The sequence below is a fragment of the Zootoca vivipara genome, chromosome 14 (assembly GCF_963506605.1).
Source record: "Zootoca vivipara chromosome 14, rZooViv1.1, whole genome shotgun sequence".
Taxonomy (NCBI): Eukaryota; Metazoa; Chordata; class Lepidosauria; order Squamata; family Lacertidae; genus Zootoca; species Zootoca vivipara.
The window spans coordinates 36,420,094-36,443,712 of record NC_083289.1 but is presented as its reverse complement, the minus strand read 5'-3'; the positions used below and the strand labels follow the sequence as shown (position 1 = coordinate 36,443,712).

Genomic DNA, 23,619 nt, shown 5'->3' with positions numbered 1-23,619 from the left:
AAGACCACGTTTCCAGAAACTGGATCACCGGTTGGCGAGTCAGCAAAACATTCAGCAGCAGAGGAGAGCATATGGTCTTCAGAAAAAGAACATTGTACAGTAAAGAACATCTTAGGAAGAGCTACGTGTGCAAATTAAGGGAAAACAGAATGGATACTTGGATAAAGTCCATCAACATCAGTGGGCTTAAGAACACACCATTCAGTAGACTTGCAAAAGAGAGGGAAGGAGGGAAGTTACCACCATGGGAATGAAGGCCAGAGGGGACATGAAAGGGGCAATAGAAATAATTTATCAGGGCCTGACACATTTCAAATGGTAGGAGTTTTACAAGAGAACACAAGAAGAGCCCCTGCTACATTAGACCAAAGGCCAACATAGGCCAACATTCTGTTCTCACAGTAGCCAACCAGATGCCTATGGGAAGCCCACAAGCAGGACACACGTGCAAGAGATCTCTCCTGCTTGTGATCCCAAGCAACTGGCATTCAGAAGCATATGATCTCCCATATTGGAGTTAATATAGCCATAATGACTAGGAGCCATTGAGAGCATTCTCTTTAGTGAATTTGTTGAATCCTCTTTTAAAGCTTTCCATGTTGGTGGCCATCCCTACATCTTCACATAGCAAATCTCATAATTTAACTATGCATGGGGTCAAGAAGCATTTCTTTTTGCTTTAGCTGACTTCTGAATGAAATTCAAGAAGAGAACAGACAATCGTGCATGCTATCTGACCTTTGAGGTATCATATTTCTTTCATCCTCAGCCTTGCAAATAGCCACATGCCTGGTTGCCTTTAGTTGGTTAAAATGACCTCCACACAACCGGGCAGGATTCCCCCCACCCCCAGTATTTGGTTTTCTATCCCCCCCCCATAATGACTAACACAAGGAAGTGTAGTAACATGTATGAGGAATAAATACTTATTGTGGGCTTATTTCCAAGGCTGATAAATAAGACAATATATTGAACATGCCACACACACACACACACACACACACACACACACACACACACACACATTTGCCTTTTCTCAAGTGTACCTGATAAGACAGAGTCTCTTAAGATTCTTTGAAAATGCAAGGAAGACAACCTTTAGAAATCTCCTACCCTTTAGAGACAAGCACATTGTTTTACTTAAAGCAAATGTTCTATTTACAGTAAAGTACGGCTCATGCCTAAAGACATACTCCCAAGATAAGTAGTTCTGCTCTACTTATCAGCTGACCTAGAGACATTTATGAAGGGTATTCTGCAATTAATCTGGAGCCTCAATAGTGGCAGTTCAGGATTCTTTCCTCCATTAAATATTTCATTGTCTTTAAAACCTTCATCTGAAGCATCAGTGATGGATACAGCGAAGATGGATTTTTGTTTAAGTAGCAAGAACAATTATCCTGGGATGGGCTTAGCAGCCAAGTTTTATGTTTACACTGAAGGCCACTTGCTACGCTACCCTTTGTGTTTCCAGAAGTGGCTAACAAGTCATTGCCATCAGCCCTTCGACTGCTCAGCCCCTCTGGGTTTTGATGCTGCTTGAGTGGAGCTAGCTGGCAATACTTTACTGGAGTGGATCATCACATCTGAGGTGTCTGGGATGGAGGTGGGTATACAGCACCCATGTCTTCTTTACAACTTATGACCTTCACACAGCACAAAGTTAAATTGTGACGTTCACTGTTACAATAAGAATATTGTAGGCCACAGACTTGGACTACAAGTTGCTAGGAATTTCAGGTGGAGAGAGTGTCTCTCGTGAGCTTCCCATAATGGATTTCTGGTTGGCCACCATGATGCTAAACTAGATGGGCTGCTGTCCTGATCCAGCCTCATAATGCTTCCTGGGGAAGGAAAATCACATCTGTGCCTCCTGCTATCCCCACATTGCACTACCACGTTGAAGCGACATTGGATCTGCTATTCAGATTCTCCAACCCACTCCTCTGACATGCAGCCTTGGTAGCACACTATTCTTCCAAACACCGTCCACAATATTCTAGTGCCACCCTGGTATTGCCCACTGTAAAGTTCAACAAGGGAAGAATCTGTGTCCTTCTGGCCACGAGACGGAAATGGCAGGAAGAGAATGGCAAAATGGCATGGAAAACTCATGTATACTGAAAGAAAAGAAGAGACAAGCACAGGAAATCCTTTCAAGGTATTTAGTACTCAGGAGCACTCCTGTGCTGATGCTGTCAAGTGGCACAGCTGTTGTGAAGGCAGCAGAAAGCTGATGGCGTTGGTGGAGAAGAGCCTGGTATAGGGTCTAGTGACAGGAGAGACTGAATGCTGCCAGTGGGAATGACTGAAGGCCAAGGAGCCTGGGAGGGCTGGATTTCGTGTTCTGATTCAAAATAAATGAACCGAGTATTTGGCTTCAGATCTCTAGTTTCTATGATTTATGAACTTGAGGTTATCTCCATGTTTGCCACACAGCATTTGGCATTCAAGATTCAGCCACAGGCTAGAGCAGTTTTCATTAATAACCAGACTGACTGTGCCATCTCCCTCGGTTTCGCTCCCATCTGAGGCCTGGCTGGCTGGGATCCAGGGCTGATCTGTGCCACCGCTGACTTCCACTGACTTGCTGTTCCAAAGGGAAGTGCAAGACACTTTAGAAACAGATCTCATTTAATATTTAGAGCATCCACCGGAATTAAAGATTTAAACATCCGAGATAGAGGAAAGCTCTTTTGTGGCACGGCACGTGTTTGAATCTCTTGGTGCCTGCAGCTTTGCATGTCTGGCCACAGGATTGGAGATCCATAAAACTGTGGTTTGCAACTTAGCCTAGTATGAAACCCACAGTGCTTAACCATTTTGGAAAGGATCAGGGGTGGGGAACCCACAGCCTGAAATAGACGGTTTCTTTAGCTGCAGTCATTCATACCGTATTAAGCATCCCTAACAATGAAAGGATTCAGGGCTGGTCTGAAAAAATGCTGGGGCCTGGGTTGGAATATCTCATAGAATCATAGAATCATAGAGTTGGAAGAGACCACAAGGGCCATCCAGTCCAACCCCCTGCCAAGCAGGAAACACCATCAAAGCATTCCTGACAGATGGCTGTCAAGCCTCTGCTTAAAGACCTCCAAAGAAGGAGACTCCACCACACTCCTTGGCAGCAAATTCCACTGCCGAACAGCTCTTACTGTCAGGAAGTTCTTCCTAATGTTTAGGTGGAATTTTATTTCTTGTAGTTTGAATCCGTTGCTCCGTGTCCGCTTCTCTGGAGCAGCAGAAAACAACCTTTCTCCCTCCTCTATATGACATCCTTTTATATATTTGAACATGGTTATCATATCACCCCTTAACCTTCTCTTCTCCAGGCTAAACATACCCAGCTCCCTAAGCCGTTCCTCATAAGGCATCGTTTCCAGGCCTTTGACCATTTTGGTTGCCCTCTTCTGGACATGTTCCAGCTTATCAGTATCCTTCTTGAACTGTGGTGCCCAGAACTGGACACAGTACTCCAGGTGAGGTCTGACCAGAGCAGAATACAGTGGTACTATTACTTCCCTTGATCTAGATGCTATACTCCTATTGATGCAGCCCAGAATTGCATTGGCTTTTTTAGCTCAAAAGTATCTTCTTACCCACTGACTAACAAGGGGCACAACAAAGGGCACAACTCTCACCAGAAATCCAACAAGTATGGCCAATGGCTGGGAACGATGGGGATTGTGGTTCAGCAACATCTAGAGGGCCAAAGGTCCCAGACACCTGCACTAGAAGGTCTGTCCGCACAAGCTCCATTGAAATGTACATGGGGGCTGTAATTCTTTTGGAGGCAGGTATTGCAAATCATATTCAGTCAACCCAAAGCCTAATCAGAGGGAGACTTGCCTTTGCAAGTTGCCAGCTTTTGGACAGCTCTACAGAAAAGAGATGTAGGAGAAGCCTTGTTAAATGTCTGACCCTCAGCCCTCATGTGGTCCTTGGCCTATTTTCCTGCTGGTGTTGAGGGAAAATGTGGGGGAGGGGGAGGCAGAGAGAGAAGTGGGGGGACCATCTTCAGTTCTGGCACAACCCATTTTACACTCTGGCTCCACCCACCTCTAGTAGGCAGCCTTAAGATATCACCACCAAGAGACTGCATCTCTCAATGACCAAAAAGAAAAGGAAGATTCCCCACCCTTGCTTTTGCAGCCTAAAAACTGGCTATTGCCTGGTAATTTCTTTGTAAAGAAGCTATACTGTACTGCCAGATTCTGTAGGACTCTATTCCAGTCTGGGCTGAATGGTTCATTAAGAGAAAATGAGGGGAGACAGAAAAGCAAGAGAGCGCTAGTCATTTCTTTCACTGAATTTCAGGGGAAAGGAACACTTAAATTAGGTCCTTGTTGTCACATGAACCTTATTTCCTAGGCAACTTTGCTTCATTCAGTGGATGAAAGCAAACTTGCACCAGAAAGAGAGAGTGAGAGAGCAGGAGTTCCCAATGCGCCATCAAATGCTCATGACTCATTCCAGAACTGCTTCTGCTGGAGGAAACGGATGCCAGGAAAAGCACATCTTGATTTTCAGATGCCAGGTTGAACCTGCAAGTGCAGGCAGTTGGGAGAATTTTACCCATTGTTGATTGCCTCCATGTGTGGCATCATTGGGAAAGGAGGAGAGAGGCAGAAGGGTCTCTCAGCAAGGTGATTAATACTCCAGTGTGTGTTTTGTGCTATAAAATAGACATGGACAACTGTCTTCTCTAGAAACTGTAGAAGGTAGAATAAATATTTATTTATTTAAACCAGGGATGGGGAACGTGATGCCCAAGTGCCAAATGAGGCCCTCCAAACTTCAGTATCTGGGCCCTGGAACACTTCCCAAACCGCACTGCTATGATTCCTGCATTGCAGAGGGCAGGACTAGATGACTCTTTGTAGGCTTCCGGTTTGCCTGCGGAGGGAAATGGCGGCGCGGAGCGGAGCATCTATTTAAGAGGCGACCACTGCCGGGCACTCTGAGCATCAGGGGTGCATGCCGGGGTTAGGCACCCCCCTTAAAAAGCCCCACGGATGAGTGGAGTCTCAAGGGGACCAGCCAGGCTAGAAGGGACTCACCGCGCTCACGGAGCTCCACTGCTGCATCGGTAGTGTGGGGTGGTGGTGGGGGCGAGAGAAGCGGCTTGAGTCTGCCCATGGCTCTATCGCAGCTCGGGAAAGCCGAAACCACAAATCGCCACCTGAAGCAGCAGTCTTTCTAAAGAGGTACTAATTGCCAAACCTTTTGGACTTTAAAATATAAAGTTAGGAATTAATTTAAATTTGGCAAAGACAGAGTTTAAAAAGGAAGCCAACTCCCGTATTTTGAAGGACAGACTCTGCAGTATAAATTTGTGAATGGGATCAAAGACACTGGGAAATACATCAGTCGTTTGTTACTTTTTAAGCTGCACTTAGCTACCTATTAGCAAACCATCTCTTTGGTGGGTACAAAGAACTGATCTGTTGCTCTTTGAACTTTTAAAAGGAGTACTGTACAGTGGTACCTCGGTTTGCAAAAGCAATCCGTTCCGCGGAGTCGGTTGCTCCCCGAATCGGTCGCTCGCTGAAGGCATGCTTCTGCGCCTGCACAAAGTGCTGATAGAGTGTTTCTGCGCATGCACGCGCTGCGCAGATCGCTTTTGCGCATCTGAGTGCCGCGGAACCCGGATGTAAACACTTCTGGGTCCGTGGTGGTTGGAAACCGAAGCGGTCGCAAATGGAGGCGGTCACAAACTGAGGTTTGACTGTATACATGAATGGAGTGGAGTGCCCTCAGTTTTTCATGAATGGAGAAATTGTTTTTATGAATGAAAGTGATTAAAGGATTGCAAATAAATAAATAAATCAGATAAATTTTAAAGGACCCTGGATCTTGACAAATCCTACCAAAGCTCAACAGGGGAACACTTTTCCATAAATGGGAGCAATCTCAGGGAGGAGAAGTGCCTGGGAGAGCGGGAGTAGGAAAGGGAAAAAAAAACCTTCAATGAGCAGGGCCGCACATTGGAATAAAAACTGAGGAGAACATGATATATTGGATTATAAATATCATTCAGATCACAAATACCACCTGGATTATAAATACAATTTGGATTACAAAACTGATTTACGTCTGGAACATACTGGATTTTAAATAAATTATTTTGGACTACAAGATACAGTGAGGATTATAAGATACGACTAGAGACTTTGAAAGCATCAGACTGCCATCAAGGGAACAACATAACATCATTCGTGGACTGTGATAATAACCAGGTTTCTTTTCTTGTTAAACTGTGTATATATGTGTGATCCTTCCTTTTACTTTGGATTATTTTTGAAGTGTCTGAAATTTTCTTAAAAGTGAAGCTGTTGATATATATGAGTATAAAACTGAGTTGTGATAGGACTAGTGGGGGAAGTTCTACATACAAGTTTAAGAGTGAGAAAGAGATAAGGAAGTGAAATGACCTTGAGACAGAAGTTTTAAGCAATTGTTTTGATAATAGACATGGCAGAGAAACCAAAACAGGAGACAGTGAAACAGAAAGGAGAGCATCAGCACAGGAAGATATTGAAAAGACACATAAATCATAAGGCATAAGGCAGACATAAGGCAGAGCTTTCTGCAGAATTTAGGAAAGGACTGGAACAATCTATGAATAATCAATTTTTGGAAGTAAGGTCAGATATAGAGAACTTCAAGGAGATACTGTCACAGAAATTTGATAAACTGGATGGAAAGGTAAATGCTCTAGAAGTGAAAGTGGTAAAATTGGAAAATTTTACGGTGCTGGCCTCAGGGGCATGAGGCTCAGCCAAAAACTTACATCAGCCATTGGAACAAGGGCATTGGCAAGATGACCAATTCGATTCTTCTGGTACAGCCAGGACATCAGTAGTATCCCAAGAGTCATGTCAATCAGAAGAGAAAGAAATATGTTGGCTTTTCTGAAACCAGGGTAGAAATAAATAAATTCAGGTTCAAGGCAAGAGAGGAATGGCTAGATTTTTGGCAATCCATATTTTTTCTCTTAATATTGTTATTGTACTTAATGCTGTTATTGTAAACCATATTGGAATTAGTTCCTACTGAAGCCCTGGCCATTAGGTCCAATCGTGACCAACTCTAGGGTTGCGGTGCTCATCTCGCGTTATTGGCTGAGGGAGCCGGCATACAGCTTCCAGGTCATGTGGCCAGCATGACAAAGCCGCTTCTGGCGAACCAGAGCAGCACATGGAAACGCCGTTTACCTTCCCGCTCTTTGCGGTACCTATTTATCTACTTGCACTTTGACGTGCTTTCGAACTGCTAGGTTGGCAGGAGCTGGGACTGAGCAACGGGAGTTCAGCCCGTCGCAGGGATTCGAACCGCCCACCTTCTGATCGGCAAGCCCTAGGCTCTGTGGTTTAACCCACAGCGCCACCCATGCCCCTTACAGGCTGTATATAAATGCTTTTAATTAATTAATTGCCTATAGACACAAACTATAGTTTGAAATTTCCAAACAGGCAGGTAAAACCATGGCTTAGAGCTGCTTCTTTGCTTATACCTCCAGGGGCTTCTGGAGGTTAAACAACAAAAGCAGCAATGCTTGTCAATTCAGACATTACACCAACCCACAGCACTAACCATGGTTTGAAGTGGGTTTGCAAACCATGCTTTCTGGTTCTTGGGACTGTCAGCTGATCCAAATGATGGTTTGCCAGTTCAGACTTTACACTAACTCAGCCTGGTGATTTCATGATGTTTTGGAGCACAATGCCCATCAGCCTCCTATGGCTGTGCCGGTTGGGGCTGATGGGAACTGTAGTCTAAAATGTATAGAGGGCACCAGGTTGGCAAAGGCTGTATTGACTCAAGCTCTGACAGCCCAGCATCACTCAGCACTGAGGCAGGCACAGGGGTCAATTCTAATAAAACTATTTGCACACCTCCATTATGAGGAAAGACTGCAGCTCACTGGTACAGTATTCACCTTGCATGCGGAAGGTCCCAGGTTCAATCCTCAGCATCTCCAAAGAGGGCTGAAAGAGATTTCTGCCCGAAACCCTGGAGAGCTGCTGTCAGTCAGTGTAGATAATATTAAGCTACATGGACATAATGGGTTTGACTCAATACAAGGTATCAGATGTTCCAACAGCTGCATTATGCCAGCAGATCCTGTATGCATCTGGCAGAGTGGTCCACGGGACTGGATCAGTTCATTCAGTAAAGGCAAAAATATAATTTTTGGATTGGTTTTTCAGAGCTAAGAAGATTCAAAACACAAAAAAAAAATCCAACCAAAAACAACAGCAACAAAAGTCAAATAAAAATATAAGGCATACAATGTAGTCGTTGGGTCATGAAATGCTGGATGTTCTCAAGGGGGTATCTGAGGTCACTGCAGCTGGGGGAAGGAGCAGAAGGTAGGCGCTGGTACAAATATTCCCAACAGCTGCGTCAGTGCTTGCCAGGCTTGTTTCCTGGGCAACCCTCTTTTTTTGCTAGACAGAAATGGAAGCTGTGTGGGTGGGAATATGGGGGCACACATAAAAAATATGTTCTAATCTAAAACTCTCAGGTGCAGCTGTATGGACCATAAGCATCATGGAACAGAAACGTATTTCCGGAAAAAGAGCAATTTTGGGCAACAGGATAGGAGTCTTCCACCTCACTCATAAAAAAACCCACAAAGTCAACCCTAAGCATTTCTGTGTTATAGTTAATCAACATCTCCCACAGTTTTTAGCTTCAGGGAGCTCTTTCCAAGTTGAGCAAGGCCATGACAAAGAGTGGTGACTGGTCCATCAGGGTACATGGTGCACCCTCACTCTATCTTTAGCCAGCCTCCACCTGCCAGCCTTCCTAGTTTGAACAGGGTGGCACTGCCTCTTCCTTCTTAACCTCAGCACTGCCATTGTAGAACCCTGCAGGGGGAAGGATGGGAACAAAACTAGAATTAGTTAGTTTTGTCTGCCATTGGCTCTGCCTCTGCCTACTGTTGGCCACCCAACCTTCCATCCTACCAATCCCAATGGCCACCAGATGACACAGTGCTCCTGGCTTTTAAGATTTCAGTAGTTATTGCTTACAAATGTCCACATCTATCTTGAATGCTGTAAGGGCTGGAAACAGGCTGGATTTGTGAAGTTGTATCTGCCTACCAGCTTGTCACAGATCAGCATATACAAGAAGGAAAGAGAGAAAGAATATCCCACTGGGCTGTGCCAGGGTGCTTGGGCATGTTTGGAGTAGTTATTTGGTTCCTGGCCAATACTACTAATAGGAACTGTGAATTTTTTTTTTTGGTGAATTGCATAGTTTGTTTTGATGTATTTGGACACAGACCTGTTCACATCTACCAGGAGAATTCCCACCTCCAGGCCTTACCTCATTAGCTGAGTCTGATTTGGAGCCTTCCGCTTGCTACTGATGATTTGGAGGTGCTGCAGCCGGTGCCCCAGCTGCTCACAAGTTGACAGCTTGCTCCAGATGAAAGACAAGGGCCAAAACGTCAACACTCTAGATTTGAAAACAAAAAAAGGGCAAAAATGTCAGTCAATGAAAATGACTGTGCAAGATTCTAGAGCAGATCATTAAGCAAACAGTCTGTGAGCACCTATAAAGAAACTCTGTGATCACTAAAAGTCAGCATGGGTTTCTGAAAAATAAGTCATGTCAGACTAATCTGATCTCATTTTTTGACAGAATTACAAGCCTGGTAGATGAAGGGAACGCTGTGGATGTAGCCTATCTTGATTTCAGCAAGGCCTTTGACAAGGTGCCCCGTGATATTCTTGTAAAGAAGCTGGTAATATGCGGGCTAGACAATGCTACCATTCAGTGGATTTGTAACTGGCTTACTGACCGAACCCAAAGGGTGCTCATCAATGGCTCCTCCTCATCCTGGAGAGTAGTGACTAGTGGGGTGCCACAGGGTTCTGTCTTGGGCCCAGTCTTATTCAACATCTTTATCAATGACTTGGATGATGGGCATCCTGAGCAAGTTTGCAGACAACACCAAATTGGGAGGGGTGGCGAATACCCCAGAGGACAGGACCACACTTCAAAATGACCTTAACAGATTAGACAACTGGGCCAAAGCAAACAAGATGAATTTTAACAAGGAGAAATGTAAAGTACTACACTTGGGCAAAAAAAAAAATGAAAGGCACAAATACAGGATGGGAGACACCTGGCTTGAGAGCAGTACATGTGAAAAGGATCTAGGAGTCTTGGTAGACCACAAACTTGACCTGAGTCAACAGTGTGATGCAGCAGCTAAAAAAGCCAATGCAATTCTGGGCTGCATCAATAGGAGTATAGCATCTAGATCAAGGGAAGTAATAGTACCACTGTATTCTGCTCTGGTCAGACCTCACCTGGAGTATTGTGTCCAGTTCTGGGCACCACAGTTCAAGAATGATACTGACAAGCTGGAAAGTGTCCAGAAGAGGGCAACCAAAATGGTCAAAGGCCTGGAAACAATGCCTTATGAGGAACGGCTTAGGGAGCTGGGTATGTTTAGCCTGGAGAAGAGAAGGTTAAGGGGTGATATGATAGCCATGTTCAAATATATAAAAGGATGTCATATAGAGGAGGGAGATATATTGTTTTCTGCTGCTCCAGAGAAGCGGACACGGAGCAATGGATTCAAACTACAGTACAAGAAAGAAGATTCCACCTAAAGATTAGGAAGAACTTCCTGACAGTAAGAGCTGTTCGGCAGTGGAATTTGCTACCAAGGAGTGTGGTGGAGTCTCCTTCTTTGGAGGTCTTTAAGCAGAGGCTTGACAGGCATATGTCAAGAATGCTTTGATGGTGTTTCCTGCTTGGCAGGGGGTTGGACTGGATGGCCCTTGTGGTCTCTTCCAATTCTATGATTCTATGATTCTTCAGATGAGAACACCTGAAAATTCTGAAATGCTTCAGTGGTCACATTATAATGCCTTTACATCAAGAACCCATCTGTTCTCCACACCCCTCAACCAGTCATTTGGGCCTCCATAGAAGGGGATCTCTCATGAATGAACAAGTTCACATGCCACCAGATTGGATTTGCATTGTTACACACACCCATTGTTACCTGGTTGTCACACAAGTGTATCGGATCAAAGGCATCAGGAATAACTATTAAGCTGGTAAAAGCCCAGTAGAATTCATGGTGGGCAGCCCTTGAGGCCTTTTCAGCTACCCTTCACAAAAGGTTTGTCAGGTTCAAAGCCTCAGAGCTTATCTCTGTCTGCCCCACCCTGGACAGCTGAGGTGCATTCCCAGTAAAGGTAGCGCAGTGCAATTCCCCGCTCATATTCCCTGAATTATTCTGCACTCTGCTGCAGCCCACCACCTTGGAGCAAAATGAACGCACATCCGTTCAATTGGCCTGCCTGCTAACAACATCTGAAGTGACAGAGGAAAGAAAGTGCCGCTTGTTGATTGCTCTAAAAGACCCAATTGGTGGCGGCAGCCTAGGGCTAACTGCTCTTCTTGGCGACATAAATAGGGAGACATACAGAGGCATGTTGGAAAACATAATTTCCTTTTAATATTTCCTTTCATTTCAGAATTACAGTCTGCAGGACCTTATTATACCACAAGAGAATTCCAAAGCACAAAGTGGAAAAGAAGTATAGAAAATGTTGTGAGGGGTTTGTTTATTTTTTTGGTTTTACATTTTTAAATCTAATATCTAGGGTTGCAACCTTCAATCAGTTTAATGAATTATATAGACTTAATGATGAATAATCTGGAATTAGCAACCATTCGAATATGACACCGGATTATTCAGGATGGTATAATCCTAAACAGACTATGAGGAGCTCTAAAGTGCTTTTCAGATAATGTTTTTGCTTGTGGCATGCTGCACTGTAGAAAAACCCTAACTGTCCCTTTTGGAGAAAACCCCCCAACCCATTTCCACCTGAGAACACAACTAGGCCTTCTGAATTTTTAATCCAGGATTAAGATTTCTGTTCAATATTTTAAATGCAGAGCAGAAAGACCAGCAGGATTTACCTAGAAACTCTTCAACCCATGTTGCTTTTAATGGAGAATGTGATTACTGTACATTTGTAAAGAACTTATCTCCTTATCAAACAGTTTCCCATTTAAGGCTTGTGATAATATATTTCTTCTGTTTTATTTCTTATCAGGATTAGTTTCTGCAACATTTATCTAAAACCCGTTCACATCCTGCAACACATTAAATAAATATGATAGCTCATGGAATTCTCCTTTATGTTTCAGTGACCAAAAAAGGCTTATTTGGCCTGGATATTATTCCAGAAAATTCTTACAATTCTGCGGTAATACCAAAAACAAGAGTAAGTTTTGTATAAGAGCAATATGTTTATTTAGCCAGCCAAAGTATCACAAAATAGTGTGCAAGCATTTCAGTTCTCCCAAGCTCTTAAATATCTGTCTATCTTCATAATAACTAGCCTGATGAAGGGTTTTGGAAAACTTTTTTTTTAAAAAAAGTATACTACAGTGGTACCTCATGTTGCGTACGGGATCCGTTCCGGAGCCCTGTATGCAACATGAGCAGTATGCAACATGAAGCGCCACGTCTGCGCATGTGCACTGCGCGATTCAGCGCTTCTGCGCATGACGTCATTTGTCGCGTCTGTGCATGCGCAAACTGCCAATCCTGGAAGTAACCCGTTCCGGTACTTCCGGGTTCGGCGCGTAGGTATCCCGTGTCGTACGCAACCTGCAATATTCGTAACAAGAGGTATGGCTGTATTTTGTTATATTTTGGTTGACTTAATAAAGGTATTGCCCCAACAGGGATTTTGCAATTTGGTGGGAAATTGATGGAGAACCACATTTGCAGTTTAGGGGTGGAGGGCTACCCCCTCGCCCTTCTCTCTGACACTATAAAATAATGAATGCCCATTCTTTGAATTTTATCCAATGTCAGTCATACCCAGAGTATGCCACAAGGTGGTGCTAAAGAGCAGGATATAGTTCAATGTATTATTGTGGGAAAACTCCAGTGAGATAGATTTCTATACTGTACTTATATTGACATCCATTTATAGTGTGGCTTCATTTAATTTTCCAAGCAAAAGCTGAAATTTTCCATTTCAATTGAAAATCTGCATTACAAGTATCATATAGGAATGGTGTCTATACTATTTATGGCACACTATTTCAATGACTATACTGTTTTAAACTGTTTTAAACTGTTTTTTAATTTTTAATTGTTGTAACCCACCTTGGGACATGCTGGAGAAGGACAGGTCATGAAATAAATAAATAATAGGCCAGCAAAGTTGTCTGTGCAGTCCAATAGCCTCTTTTGTGACTTGCAGCCTGCTCTCCAACCTCTTGGGTAGGGAAGGGTCTTCCCGTTCACCCAAATAAGGTAGACAGGAGGGTCCCCAAAAAGTAAGCAGGGATCCAAGGGGTCCCAGCAAATTACAGACCACTTGATTCCTTGCAGCTCCATGATTTGACCTTCAACTAATGCTCCACTGAGCTGCTAGAAACTGGTCACATCCAGAACTGCTGCTTTAGCCTTTTTTTCTATATATAAAGAAATGTTTAGGAGTACTCTCATTTTGACTCAAGAAAACCACCATTTTATAGTTCAAATCGGGGAAAATAAATACAGTAAATGGACAAAAGTAAAAAGATTCACAAAATGTTTAGGGGTGTGCATATTCCTGCGTAGCCCCAGAAAAAAAGCACTGGCTCTACCTATTACCTCTGGTAGCAGAGATTCATCTGCATGCACAAGAATTTTGACACAAAACCTCCATTCCTGCCCCACTGTTCCCCCCAGGCGTTTGAAGACATGCTGAAAGCTACAAGTTTTACACATCAGGCAGAAAGTATGAAAAAGCTGGCTGTAATATTTCATGACAGTATTAGTCGGTTGGAAACCTGTTGAGGAGTTCTACTCTCTATAGCCTGAGGCGACACTTGCTGCAATGGTTTGCTCATGAATGCTTTAGGTAACTAGTATCCAAATGGAATTAATCAAAGCTGCCCTTTGCCAGCTTGGAAACAATACTTCAGTTCCCCGGTTTTGGCAGCACAACCTGATCTCACTTGAAGGCCTGCTGAGCTTTACAGGGGAGAGCTTTTAAACTTCACATCCATTCAGAATTACACTTGGGAGCTAGTCCTTGGCCATCCTCCAGAGGCCTTCCCATTGAAAACAGGGAAGGAATCCAACATCAATGGCATTTCAACAGGGCTGGGGATTGGGGCAGCCATCTTCCGGCCATCTTCCCCCTCCTTAGCCTCTGTGTTGCCCCTTGTTGAACTCAGCAAGAGAAGGGACAAATGTAGAACTAGTTAGCTCTGCCTATCATTGACCGTGGCTTCACCTCCTGTTGGCCTCCCTGCTTTCCGAACTTCCAGTTCTAACAAGCACCAGCTGCCACTGGAGTCTACACTTTACACAACAACCACTTTCAGAGCAGGGACATCTACAGGAAACATGTCAAATGTGATCCATGTTCAGAAGCCAGGGAGCTCCAGCCCAATCGCGACTACCTGGGGAATGTAAAGGTAAAGGGACCCCTGACCATTAGGTCCAGTCGTGACCGACTCTGGGGTTGCGGCGCTCATCTCGCGTTATTGGCCGAGGGAGCCGGCGTACAGCTTCCAGGTCATGTGGCCAGCATGACAAAGCCACTTCTGGCGAACCTGAGCAGCGCACGGAAACACCATTTACATTCCCTCTGTAGCGGTACCTATTTATCTACGTGCACTTTGACATGCTTTCGAACTGCTAGGTTGGCAGGAGCAGGGACCGAACAACAGGAGTTCACCCTGTTGCGGGGATTCGAACCGCTGACCTTCTGATCAGCAAGTCCTAGGCTCTGTGGTTTAACCCACAGCACCACCCACGTCCCACCTGGGGAATGTACACTGGTGTTAAGGACACACTTCTTTCATTGACAGTTCTGACATGTGGCATGAAATGCAGGTGTTGTTGCCAGCGAATCAGTAAACATGAAGCAGTTTTCACAGCAGTTTCGCAGTGCTAGTGGATCCAGCTCTGTCCCTGCAGGCTCAGGTAGCCTCAGTGCTAGAAATGCCGTTTACCAGCTGTGACTGGTTTGACAGCTATGGCCATCGCTGGACCAGGATAGCCTGGCCACAGTTGTTCATGTACTGGTTACTTCAAGATTACTGCAATGTGCTCCATGTGTGGCTTCCCTTGCACTTGATCCGGAAGCTGCAGTTAGTTTTGGTTTATAATCCATTGTAAAGCAATTTCACCACTATACATTCCTAAACCCTAAACAACTTTATTGCTATACATGTGTAATTCCTAAACAATTTGGGCCCAAAGTACCTTGAGGATAGCCTGATTCCTTATGCTCCACCTTGATCACTGAAGCCTTCTGATGGGACACTTTTTGTGGTCCCAAATGTCCCTGGGCTTTGGTTAGTACTTACCAGGGGTGGAGCCTTTAGTGTGGGTGGCATGTATTGATCTGTACGTGTAAATTAAGATGGATGTATGGATGCTTACTGTATAGTTAATGTGAACTGATGCCCCCCATTTTTCTTTCCTTAATAAATTTGCACATATGATTTTTCTGACAATATGAAGTCTGAAAACCACTGCACTAGGAAACTGACCAGAAAAACATAATTGTGCATATCAAAATATTACACAGACATTTTTAAAAACCCAACTTTCTGATTTAAGCTATGCATAAACTGTGTTTGATTTTGTTCCTATTCATCCCACATGACATACCTGCTTTTGCAGACTCCACACACAAGTGAAAGTAGGAAAGTTATCAGCATACATGCAGGAACAGAAGCTTGTTTCAGCAGCTCCACAATAATACTGGCTTCTACTCCTTCTGACTGCCAGTGGGTGAGCTTGACAGGCCCCTCGTCATACCTGTCCTTCATGAATAGTAACTTGCTCTTTGCAACCGTGTCAAACACGGCAACTAATTTGGAAGCCTCCACTGTCTTCTGATCAGAAGAAACAACCCGGTCCCGTGTGGAGTGAAGTTGCGACAGCATCACTTTGCGCTGGTCATAATAAACCAATATATTTTCATCTTCCTCATTACCATTAGAGTCTTTCCAAGAGGCGGAACAGCTCCAAAACTTGCTTCCTTTCTCCTTGCTGAGTTGGATCCAGGGGTCATGTGAAAAAATGGTGCCAAGGTCTTCAAGGAACCTGTCCAAACTCTCTTCCTTTGCTTGCTTGGTTTTAGTCCATGAGCCCAGCACAGACAGCTTGACTTGTGTTGCATGTTGCATTTCGGAGAGATACTGCTTTACCTGACCAGGAATGAAAGGGAAGTGGATCACAGCCAGGATAACAGCAGAGTTCTGTTCTGGGATCCATCGTCCAACCAGCAGGCCACTTTCAGCTGCCGAGCAGCAAATGGGGAAGAATATCTTAAGCACCATGATATGGAAGCTTGGAAATCAGAAAGCCTGGAAATAAAAAGCACACACCCAAATAATGCTTAATACTTATGGGTCCAAGCACAAGGGGCAAACCAAGAGAGTGGTAATGCTAACTAAAGTTAAGAAACAGTGCTAGTGTCATTTGAAGATGGCAGAAGAATGGCAGGTACCTGGCCAGGTTTTGTAAAAACCAAAAGGTTTAAAAACAACTCTAAAAATGTAGTCAGAGCAACTAAGTGAAAATCTATAGCCAGCAAGCGAATTTCCCCCCCAGACATTTATGCTAACCATCATAAGAACTGCCACAGTGTATCAGATTAATCATCCAAATTTAGAATCCAGTTGTGAGTTATACTTCAAAATAAGAAGTGTGTTCTACATATAGGAAAACATTTCATTTGATATGTCTAGTCAAACACTGGCTTCACTCCAAAAATGTATGTACAGTGGTACCTCAGGTTACAAACACCTCGGGTTACAGACTCCGCTAACCCAGAAGTAGTACCTCAGGTTAAGAACTTTGCCCCAGGATGAGAACAGAAATTGTGCGGCGGTGGCACGGCAGCAGCGGGAGGCCCCATTAGCTAAAGTGCTACCTCAGGTTAAGAACGGTTTTAGGTTAAGAACGGACCTCCGGAACGAAGTTCGTAACCAGAGGTACCACTGTATTTATATTCTAAGCCCCATTCCTGATGCACTGTGCTCATCATAATATAGTGCTAGAGCATCTACCTTGCACATAGAAGGTCCCAGATTCAATCCTTGGTGTCTCCAAGTAGGGCTGGGAACGCCCATGCTGTAACTCCAGAGAGCTGCTGCTGGTCAGAGTAGACAACACTCAGCTTGGTCGCCCAATGATCTGGATTGGTGTAAGGCAGTTTCCTATATTCCTATGCATCCATGCCCATGTCATTAAACTTCATTAGGTCAGTACTGACAAACCTATGGACAATTTGTGGCTAAGGTTGTCAGCATTTTCTTGGGCAAGGTTGCTATGCCTTTAGCAGCAGCGAAACACAAAAACTTAGCCAGTAAAGCTGTTCTCACCGCTTACATCCATGCCAGGAAAATGTTTTGCCTGCTAACTTGCTGCATTACAAGGCACAGCTATTAATTGTGCCTTGTATATAGGTTTTGCCACTCACCCTTCGCCTGTGCTTTGAACAGCAGCTTGATGCATACACATTTAAAATGTGAAGGTTTTCCTACCACTTAGTTTCATGCTGCTAATTGGTTCAATTCTACCTTAAAGGCACAAGAACCAGGCCAGTAACAAAGGGAGTGAGTCTATGTACTGTATATCCTATGTGAGACTCTATATAAAGTAGTGCAGACTCCTCAGGTGGAAGGCACTAAGGCAAGCATATATTGCATTATTTAGTTTTTTAAAATCACTCTGAAATCTAAGGTGACATCAATGTCTCAGTTTTCATACACAGAAATGAAAAATTGACCCTAGAACTAACTGACACTGTCGCTTTAAATAACTCAGCAGTATCAAACAGAAACACCATTAGCAGCAAAGGCGGGGGCAAGCCCAGAGTTAACAACATCCGGAAAACATTGTCCTTCTCTGTCCTTCAGCAAAGCAAAAAACTCCAACCACCCCTCGGGCAGTATGCTCTGTGATGGGTCCAGTGATTGGAAAGGAAACCTTACTGTCTGTTTATGGAATATATACTGAAAGGGAGACATACAGAAAATAGATGTCCCTGCTAAAACTTTCCAATTGATCTATGGTAATATCTGTGATTCTGACATTTTGCTCTGGAAAAAGAAATGCAATTTGTTTGCATTCCAAATGCTTCTATTCACCCTGGCTGATCTACTCAGAAGACACCACCACCGCTACCAGCCTGTCAAATAATGATGCAGGAAGAAATGTCTGTTCATGGATGAATTCCCAACCCCTTGAGGCAGAAAAGGGATGTCTGCTTGGTACATGTCCCGTTACTTGTAATGTGGAGAGGACCACTGTTACTGGTACTAAGGGCCAATTCCTCTCCAGTCCTTTCACTAATATAAGGGTTGAGGAACCACTAAAAGATGTGTGCAGCCAGGGAGATTCTTGGGTGCACAGCTGCAGGCAGAGAGTGCACCTTGCAACAAGAATAAGCAACAAGATGCATAGTGTTGCAATTCCCCTCCAGTGGACTGTAAAAGAAGCATTCAGTAGCCTCTGAAATACTTGTGTGCGCGAGTTCACACACATACTTTGGCTGGAGGGACAAGCTGGAGCTTCCAAGAAAGCAGGATCTTAGGGGTGGGGAAGAACTACACATTATACTGTATTGGCAAACAAAAGTTTGGTAGATCACAGGGGCAGAGAGGGTATTTGTAGAAAATAAAAGGCAGGCAGGCTTAATCTTTTCCACACCACTAGTTCTTCACTATAAAAGCCCTTTCTCTGCCCATATTTTTCCATCAGAAAAGGATCCAGAAATTGGGGGTGGGGCTTAAAAGCTGTTAGTCTTGGATAATTTGTGTATGGGGAGGGGAAGGGGGAATCAGTGAGTGAGGGAATGGTAAGGATTTGTCACCTGTCCTACAAATGCTCCAACTTCAAAACTCTCCCTTCTCAAGCAGCCTGGCCCTTGCCTTCAACAGTGAATATGTGGATAGAGCTGGCTGTCAACTTGCCCAATCCATACTTTGAAACTCTCCACAAGCAGGAGAGGTGCTTTTTACTTGTGTGTTGACCCTGATTGTTCCCCACCACCACCATTGATTAATGCCCCAGAATACAAAAAAGCACCCCATGAGTAGAAGGGCAAGTTTTGTTGTGCCTTCCTCAGGATAGAATTTCATAATTCTTAGGAAGCCCAGCCAGATGGGCAGGGTATAAATACTGTAATAAATTATTTATCATCATTATCACCCCACAACCAAGGTGACTCTAATCATTAGGGGAAGGGCTCATGGGTAGAACATCTGCTCTACAGGCAGAAGATCCTGGTTCAACCCTTGGCAGGTAGGGTTGAGAATATCCACAAGGGAGCAAAATGGACCACTGGAACTAACTGACACTGTCACTTTAAATAACTCAGCAGTACCAAACAGAAACAGAGGCCATCCAAGTGCAGCATTACCCCATCATGAACACTTTAGAGCAGGTATAGGCAACCTTGGCTCTCCAGATGTTTTGGAACTACAACTCCCATCATCCCTGACAACTGGCCCTGTTAGCTAGGGATCATGGGAGTTGTAGTTCCAAAACATCTGGAGAGCCAAGGTTGCCTATGCCTGCTTTAGAGTGTTCAAGGCAATTAATATACATTATCTTGTAATTATTACAGCAACCCTGTAATGTAAGTCAATATCAGTATAACCTTTTGCCAATGGGTTGCTTGGACTGAAAGAGAGAATGGTTCACATAAGGCTTTTTAGTGAGTTTGTGGCAGAAATATGTAGCTCACATAAGCACTGATACAAAATTCAAATAAGAGAGGGCTACAGTTTACAAGTGTTGCAAAGGTACGCAGCTATAGGAGATGGTGTGGAGGACTGGCCACATTTCACTGTAATATGACATTGGGCCCAAGTGCCTTTCTGTCACTTGAAACCCAGACTACATAAAAAGCTCCCTGACACTGATATACACTGACTTAAAGGCAGAAAACAGGTAACTTCCTTTCTCTCACTCTAGCAGTTTAAACATAGCAGGGCAGGGTCAGGTAATGCTACAATCAAGTTGGTAAAATTAGAATCTGGCACTCATAGGTTCAAGCTGCTGGAGTATAAGGAAAGATAAAATCAGAAGCATGATGCAGAGCAGGAAAAAACCCTGTTGTGTTTATCTGCAGAAAAGAACACCAGATTCTAATGAACTGCCAGTACCTAGAAAGAAGGAAGGTATCCCAAAGTTGCAAAAGGGCTTAAGGGATGTAAATGTGTTTCCAAGGCTCTGTTCTACATTTGAGTTTTGTTCAGTGTTATTTGGTTGTATGTGTACTTGTTTCAGAAAACAATAAAAGAGCCTGATGGATCAGGCCAAAAGCCCAGCTAGCCCAGCACCCTGTTCTTGCAGTGGCCAACCAGATGCCTATAAGAAGCCCAAAAGCAGGATGGGAAGGCAACAGCACTCTTCCCATTTGTGACTGCCAGCAACTAGCTTTCACGGGCATATTGCCTCTGACAGAGGAGGTAGAACATTATCAGCAAGGCTAGTTGCCATTGATATAGCCTTCTCCTCCATGAATCTGTCTAACCCTCTTTTAAAGCATCTCAAGTTGGTGGCCATAACTAATTCTTGCCAGAGCAAATTCTGTAGTTTATGCACTATGATGTGAAGTTCTTTCTTTTTTCTGTCCTGAATGTTACAAGAGAGAGCACAACATCCATTCCATCAATTTTCTCTACACCATGCAGAATTTTATACATCTCTATCATGTCTCCTCTGACTCACCTTTTCTCTACACTAAAAAACCCCAAAATATTATTTTACAAATAAAAAAGGCTTAAGTAGTCCCAAGATAGAGGATAGCATATGCATCTTGATTTTCAATTAAACAGGAAATTTCAGCATACAGAGTTTGCATGGTGTAATCTTGCCTTTCTCCCAAGAGATAACCTAAGGTGGCGTGCACAGGGTTTTCAGGCAGTATCCCACTCAGACACCAATCAATACCAGAGTTACATAGCCTCAGCAAGGCTAAGCATTTTATGCCTCAAACCAGATGCTAGAGCAAGTATGGATGGAATATAGGGAACTATGAGTATTATTAAACAGAGAGATTCAGCTTCCAATACTCTCTCAGTCACTCACTCTCTCCTCCTGGCCTGCCTCACAAGACTGTCATGAGGATAAGGGGAAGAAAGGGAATGATGCCACTCTGAAACTTGTGGGAGAAGCGCACAATAAACATGTAATTAATAAATAAATAAGCCTATGTGCCTTTCTCCAGCCTGTAGGATTCCCCCCCTCCACTACTACTCCACTATACAGAAGCCACATTTCTCAGTCACCTCGGGTTTGGGAAACGCAGCAATATGCACAGTATAACTCAGCTAGCCACGCACAACCCACACAAGCCTTAGTTGCCCAATTACGGTGCCAACTAACCAGGAGGGGAGAACCTGCCTGCCCGGCTCTTATGTCTTTAACAGAGGCTTATTCTGCAGGAATTAGCAGATGCAATTTGGGGAGAGGCATGGAGATAACATACTAGCACCCGTTAATGGCCGCAGAGCAACCCAGTCATTGGGTCAGTTCAACAGCTGGCAACCCTGGTCCCAATTCCATCCCACCATGCCACGCCGCGGGTCCCCCTCCCCATTTTTGCATCCTTTTCTCTCCCAAGCCGTCAGGACTCCCCGTCGCTCGCCGACAACACTTACTTCCTCCCGCTACTCCTTCTAGCAGGCATAAAAGAAAAGAAAGAGCCCGCTCCTCTTGACATTCAAGCCACTTCCGGGTGCTACAGGCCGGTTGCTAGGAGACGCAGTCCGTTCCTAAGAGCGCTCCGTAAAGTCCTTGCCTAATTGAGTTCCGGACGGACCCCCCGGTCTCCTGAAGTGGCGTTCTGTTTGATTGAGTTCATTGTTTTAAAAATGCCAGCAGGTTTCCGGTAAGAAACTCTACCAACTCATTCTAAAACAATTTCTTTCGTCCCATTTAGTGGCCTGGTGTGTTTTTTTGCCACCTCTTTTTTTTCTACGAACATTTTCAGTATCCCAGCTGTTGAGGAGGGAAATCTTTTCTAAGGCTCTCTCTCTAAGACTGACAGTTTTTTTTTAAAAAAGAAATATAAGAGAGCTAATGTACCTTTGATTTATTTATATTTACTAATTAATCTGAAGAAATTACAAGCCACACGCTTTCAGAGTTGCTTACAATAAAATAGCAGAACAATAAAAGAAATCCACTTAAAGATACAGGTAGGTAGCCGTGTTGGTCTGAGTCGAAGCAAAATAAAAAAATTCCTTCAGTAGCACCTTAAAGACCAACTAAGTTTATATTTTGGTATGAGCTTTCGTGTGCATGCACACTTCTTCAGATACACACGAAAGCTCATACCAAAATATAAACTTAGTTGGTCTTTAAGGTGCTACTGAAGGAATTTTTTTATTCCACTTAAAGATATCAGGCGATGCCAAAATGCAAGCAGATTCTGGCACTAAGGCAGTACACCCCAAGCTAGCAGAGCAAAAACAAGGTTTTTTATAGTTACAGGTAGGTAGCCGTGTTGATCTGCCGTAGTCGAAACCACACACCCCCCAAAAAAAATTCTTCCAGTAGCACCTTAGAAACCAACTAAGTTTGTCATTGGTTTGAGCTTTCGTGTGCATGCACACTTCTTCAGATATCAGACATGAATTTGGTCTATGGTGTCATACTGACCTGATGAAGCCTAAAGTATCCCAGAAGGTAGAACAGGTTTCTAAACAGCAGAATACTCTTTGCTGCTCCCAAGAGTAACTATCAGTAATTTCCCCTACAAAACTGGGGAAGGCATGCAAAATTCAGCCGTTGTATACCACACCCCTGGGTGCAACCCATTTCCCCTCCAATTCAATGTCTGCATCTCCCTTCTTTTTGATAAGCTTCATCTCTTCTATTAATTCTGAGAACTGTAGCTTGTGCCTTCACACTTCTGTTGGAAGCTGATAGCCATGTGAATGAGGGATGTGGGTGTTTATCACATTCATTGTATTGTTTTTGTTACCTGTTTTTGAAAACAAATTCCTACCATTGTTCTGGTTACAGGTAGGTAGCCGTGTTGGTCTGGATCGAAGTAAAATAAAAAAATTCCTTCAGTAGCACCTTAAAGACCAACTAAGTTTTTATTTTGGTATGAGCTTTCGTGTGCATGCACACTTCTTCAGATACAGTGAAATGGAAGTTTCCAGGCACTTATGTAGAGAAGGGGTGGGGAGGGGTGGGGATGGGGAGGGGGGATCACTCAGAAGGGTGGTGGAAATGGGTGATTGACTGACTGATAGCTGTTGATGACCGCAAACGACTGCAAATGGTTTTGCATGAAAAAGCAAGGGTTGAGATGGCTGAAGATCGCTTATCATGTATAATGAGATAAGAACCCGATATCTCTGTTCAAACCAGGTCCCTCCATGGTTTTGAGCTTGGTGATAAGTTGCAATTCAGCAACTTCTCTTTCCAGTCTATTTCTGAAATTCTTTTGTAGTAAGACAGCTACTTTGAGATCTTGTATAGAATGTCCTGGGAGATTGAAGTGTTCTCCTACTGGTTTTTCTGTCTTCTGGTTCCTGATGTCAGATTTATGTCCATTTATCCTTTGGCGTAGGGTTTGG

The 23,619-nt window shown here is 43.8% G+C and overlaps 1 protein-coding gene across 3 annotated transcripts in view; it reads right to left on the bottom strand.

Moving 5' to 3' along the window:
- Window positions 1-23,619, bottom strand: part of PIGQ (phosphatidylinositol glycan anchor biosynthesis class Q) — a 39,681-nt gene that overhangs the window by 15,191 nt on the left and 871 nt on the right. The window contains exons 1-4 of one of the 3 annotated variants that reach the window (XM_035132094.2): window positions 22,691-23,005; window positions 15,677-16,377; window positions 9,340-9,471; window positions 6,794-6,914 (exon numbers count right to left, since the gene is read on the bottom strand). In XM_035132094.2, the coding sequence (XP_034987985.2) occupies window positions 6,794-6,914; window positions 9,340-9,471; window positions 15,677-16,350 (927 nt within the window). In that variant the 5' untranslated portion in view covers window positions 16,351-16,377; window positions 22,691-23,005. Of the gene's footprint in view, window positions 1-6,793; window positions 6,915-9,339; window positions 9,472-15,676; window positions 16,378-21,687; window positions 22,211-22,690; window positions 23,006-23,619 lie in introns of those variants that run through there. The other 2 variants (XM_035132093.2, XM_060282874.1) reach the window with 2 other exon arrangements.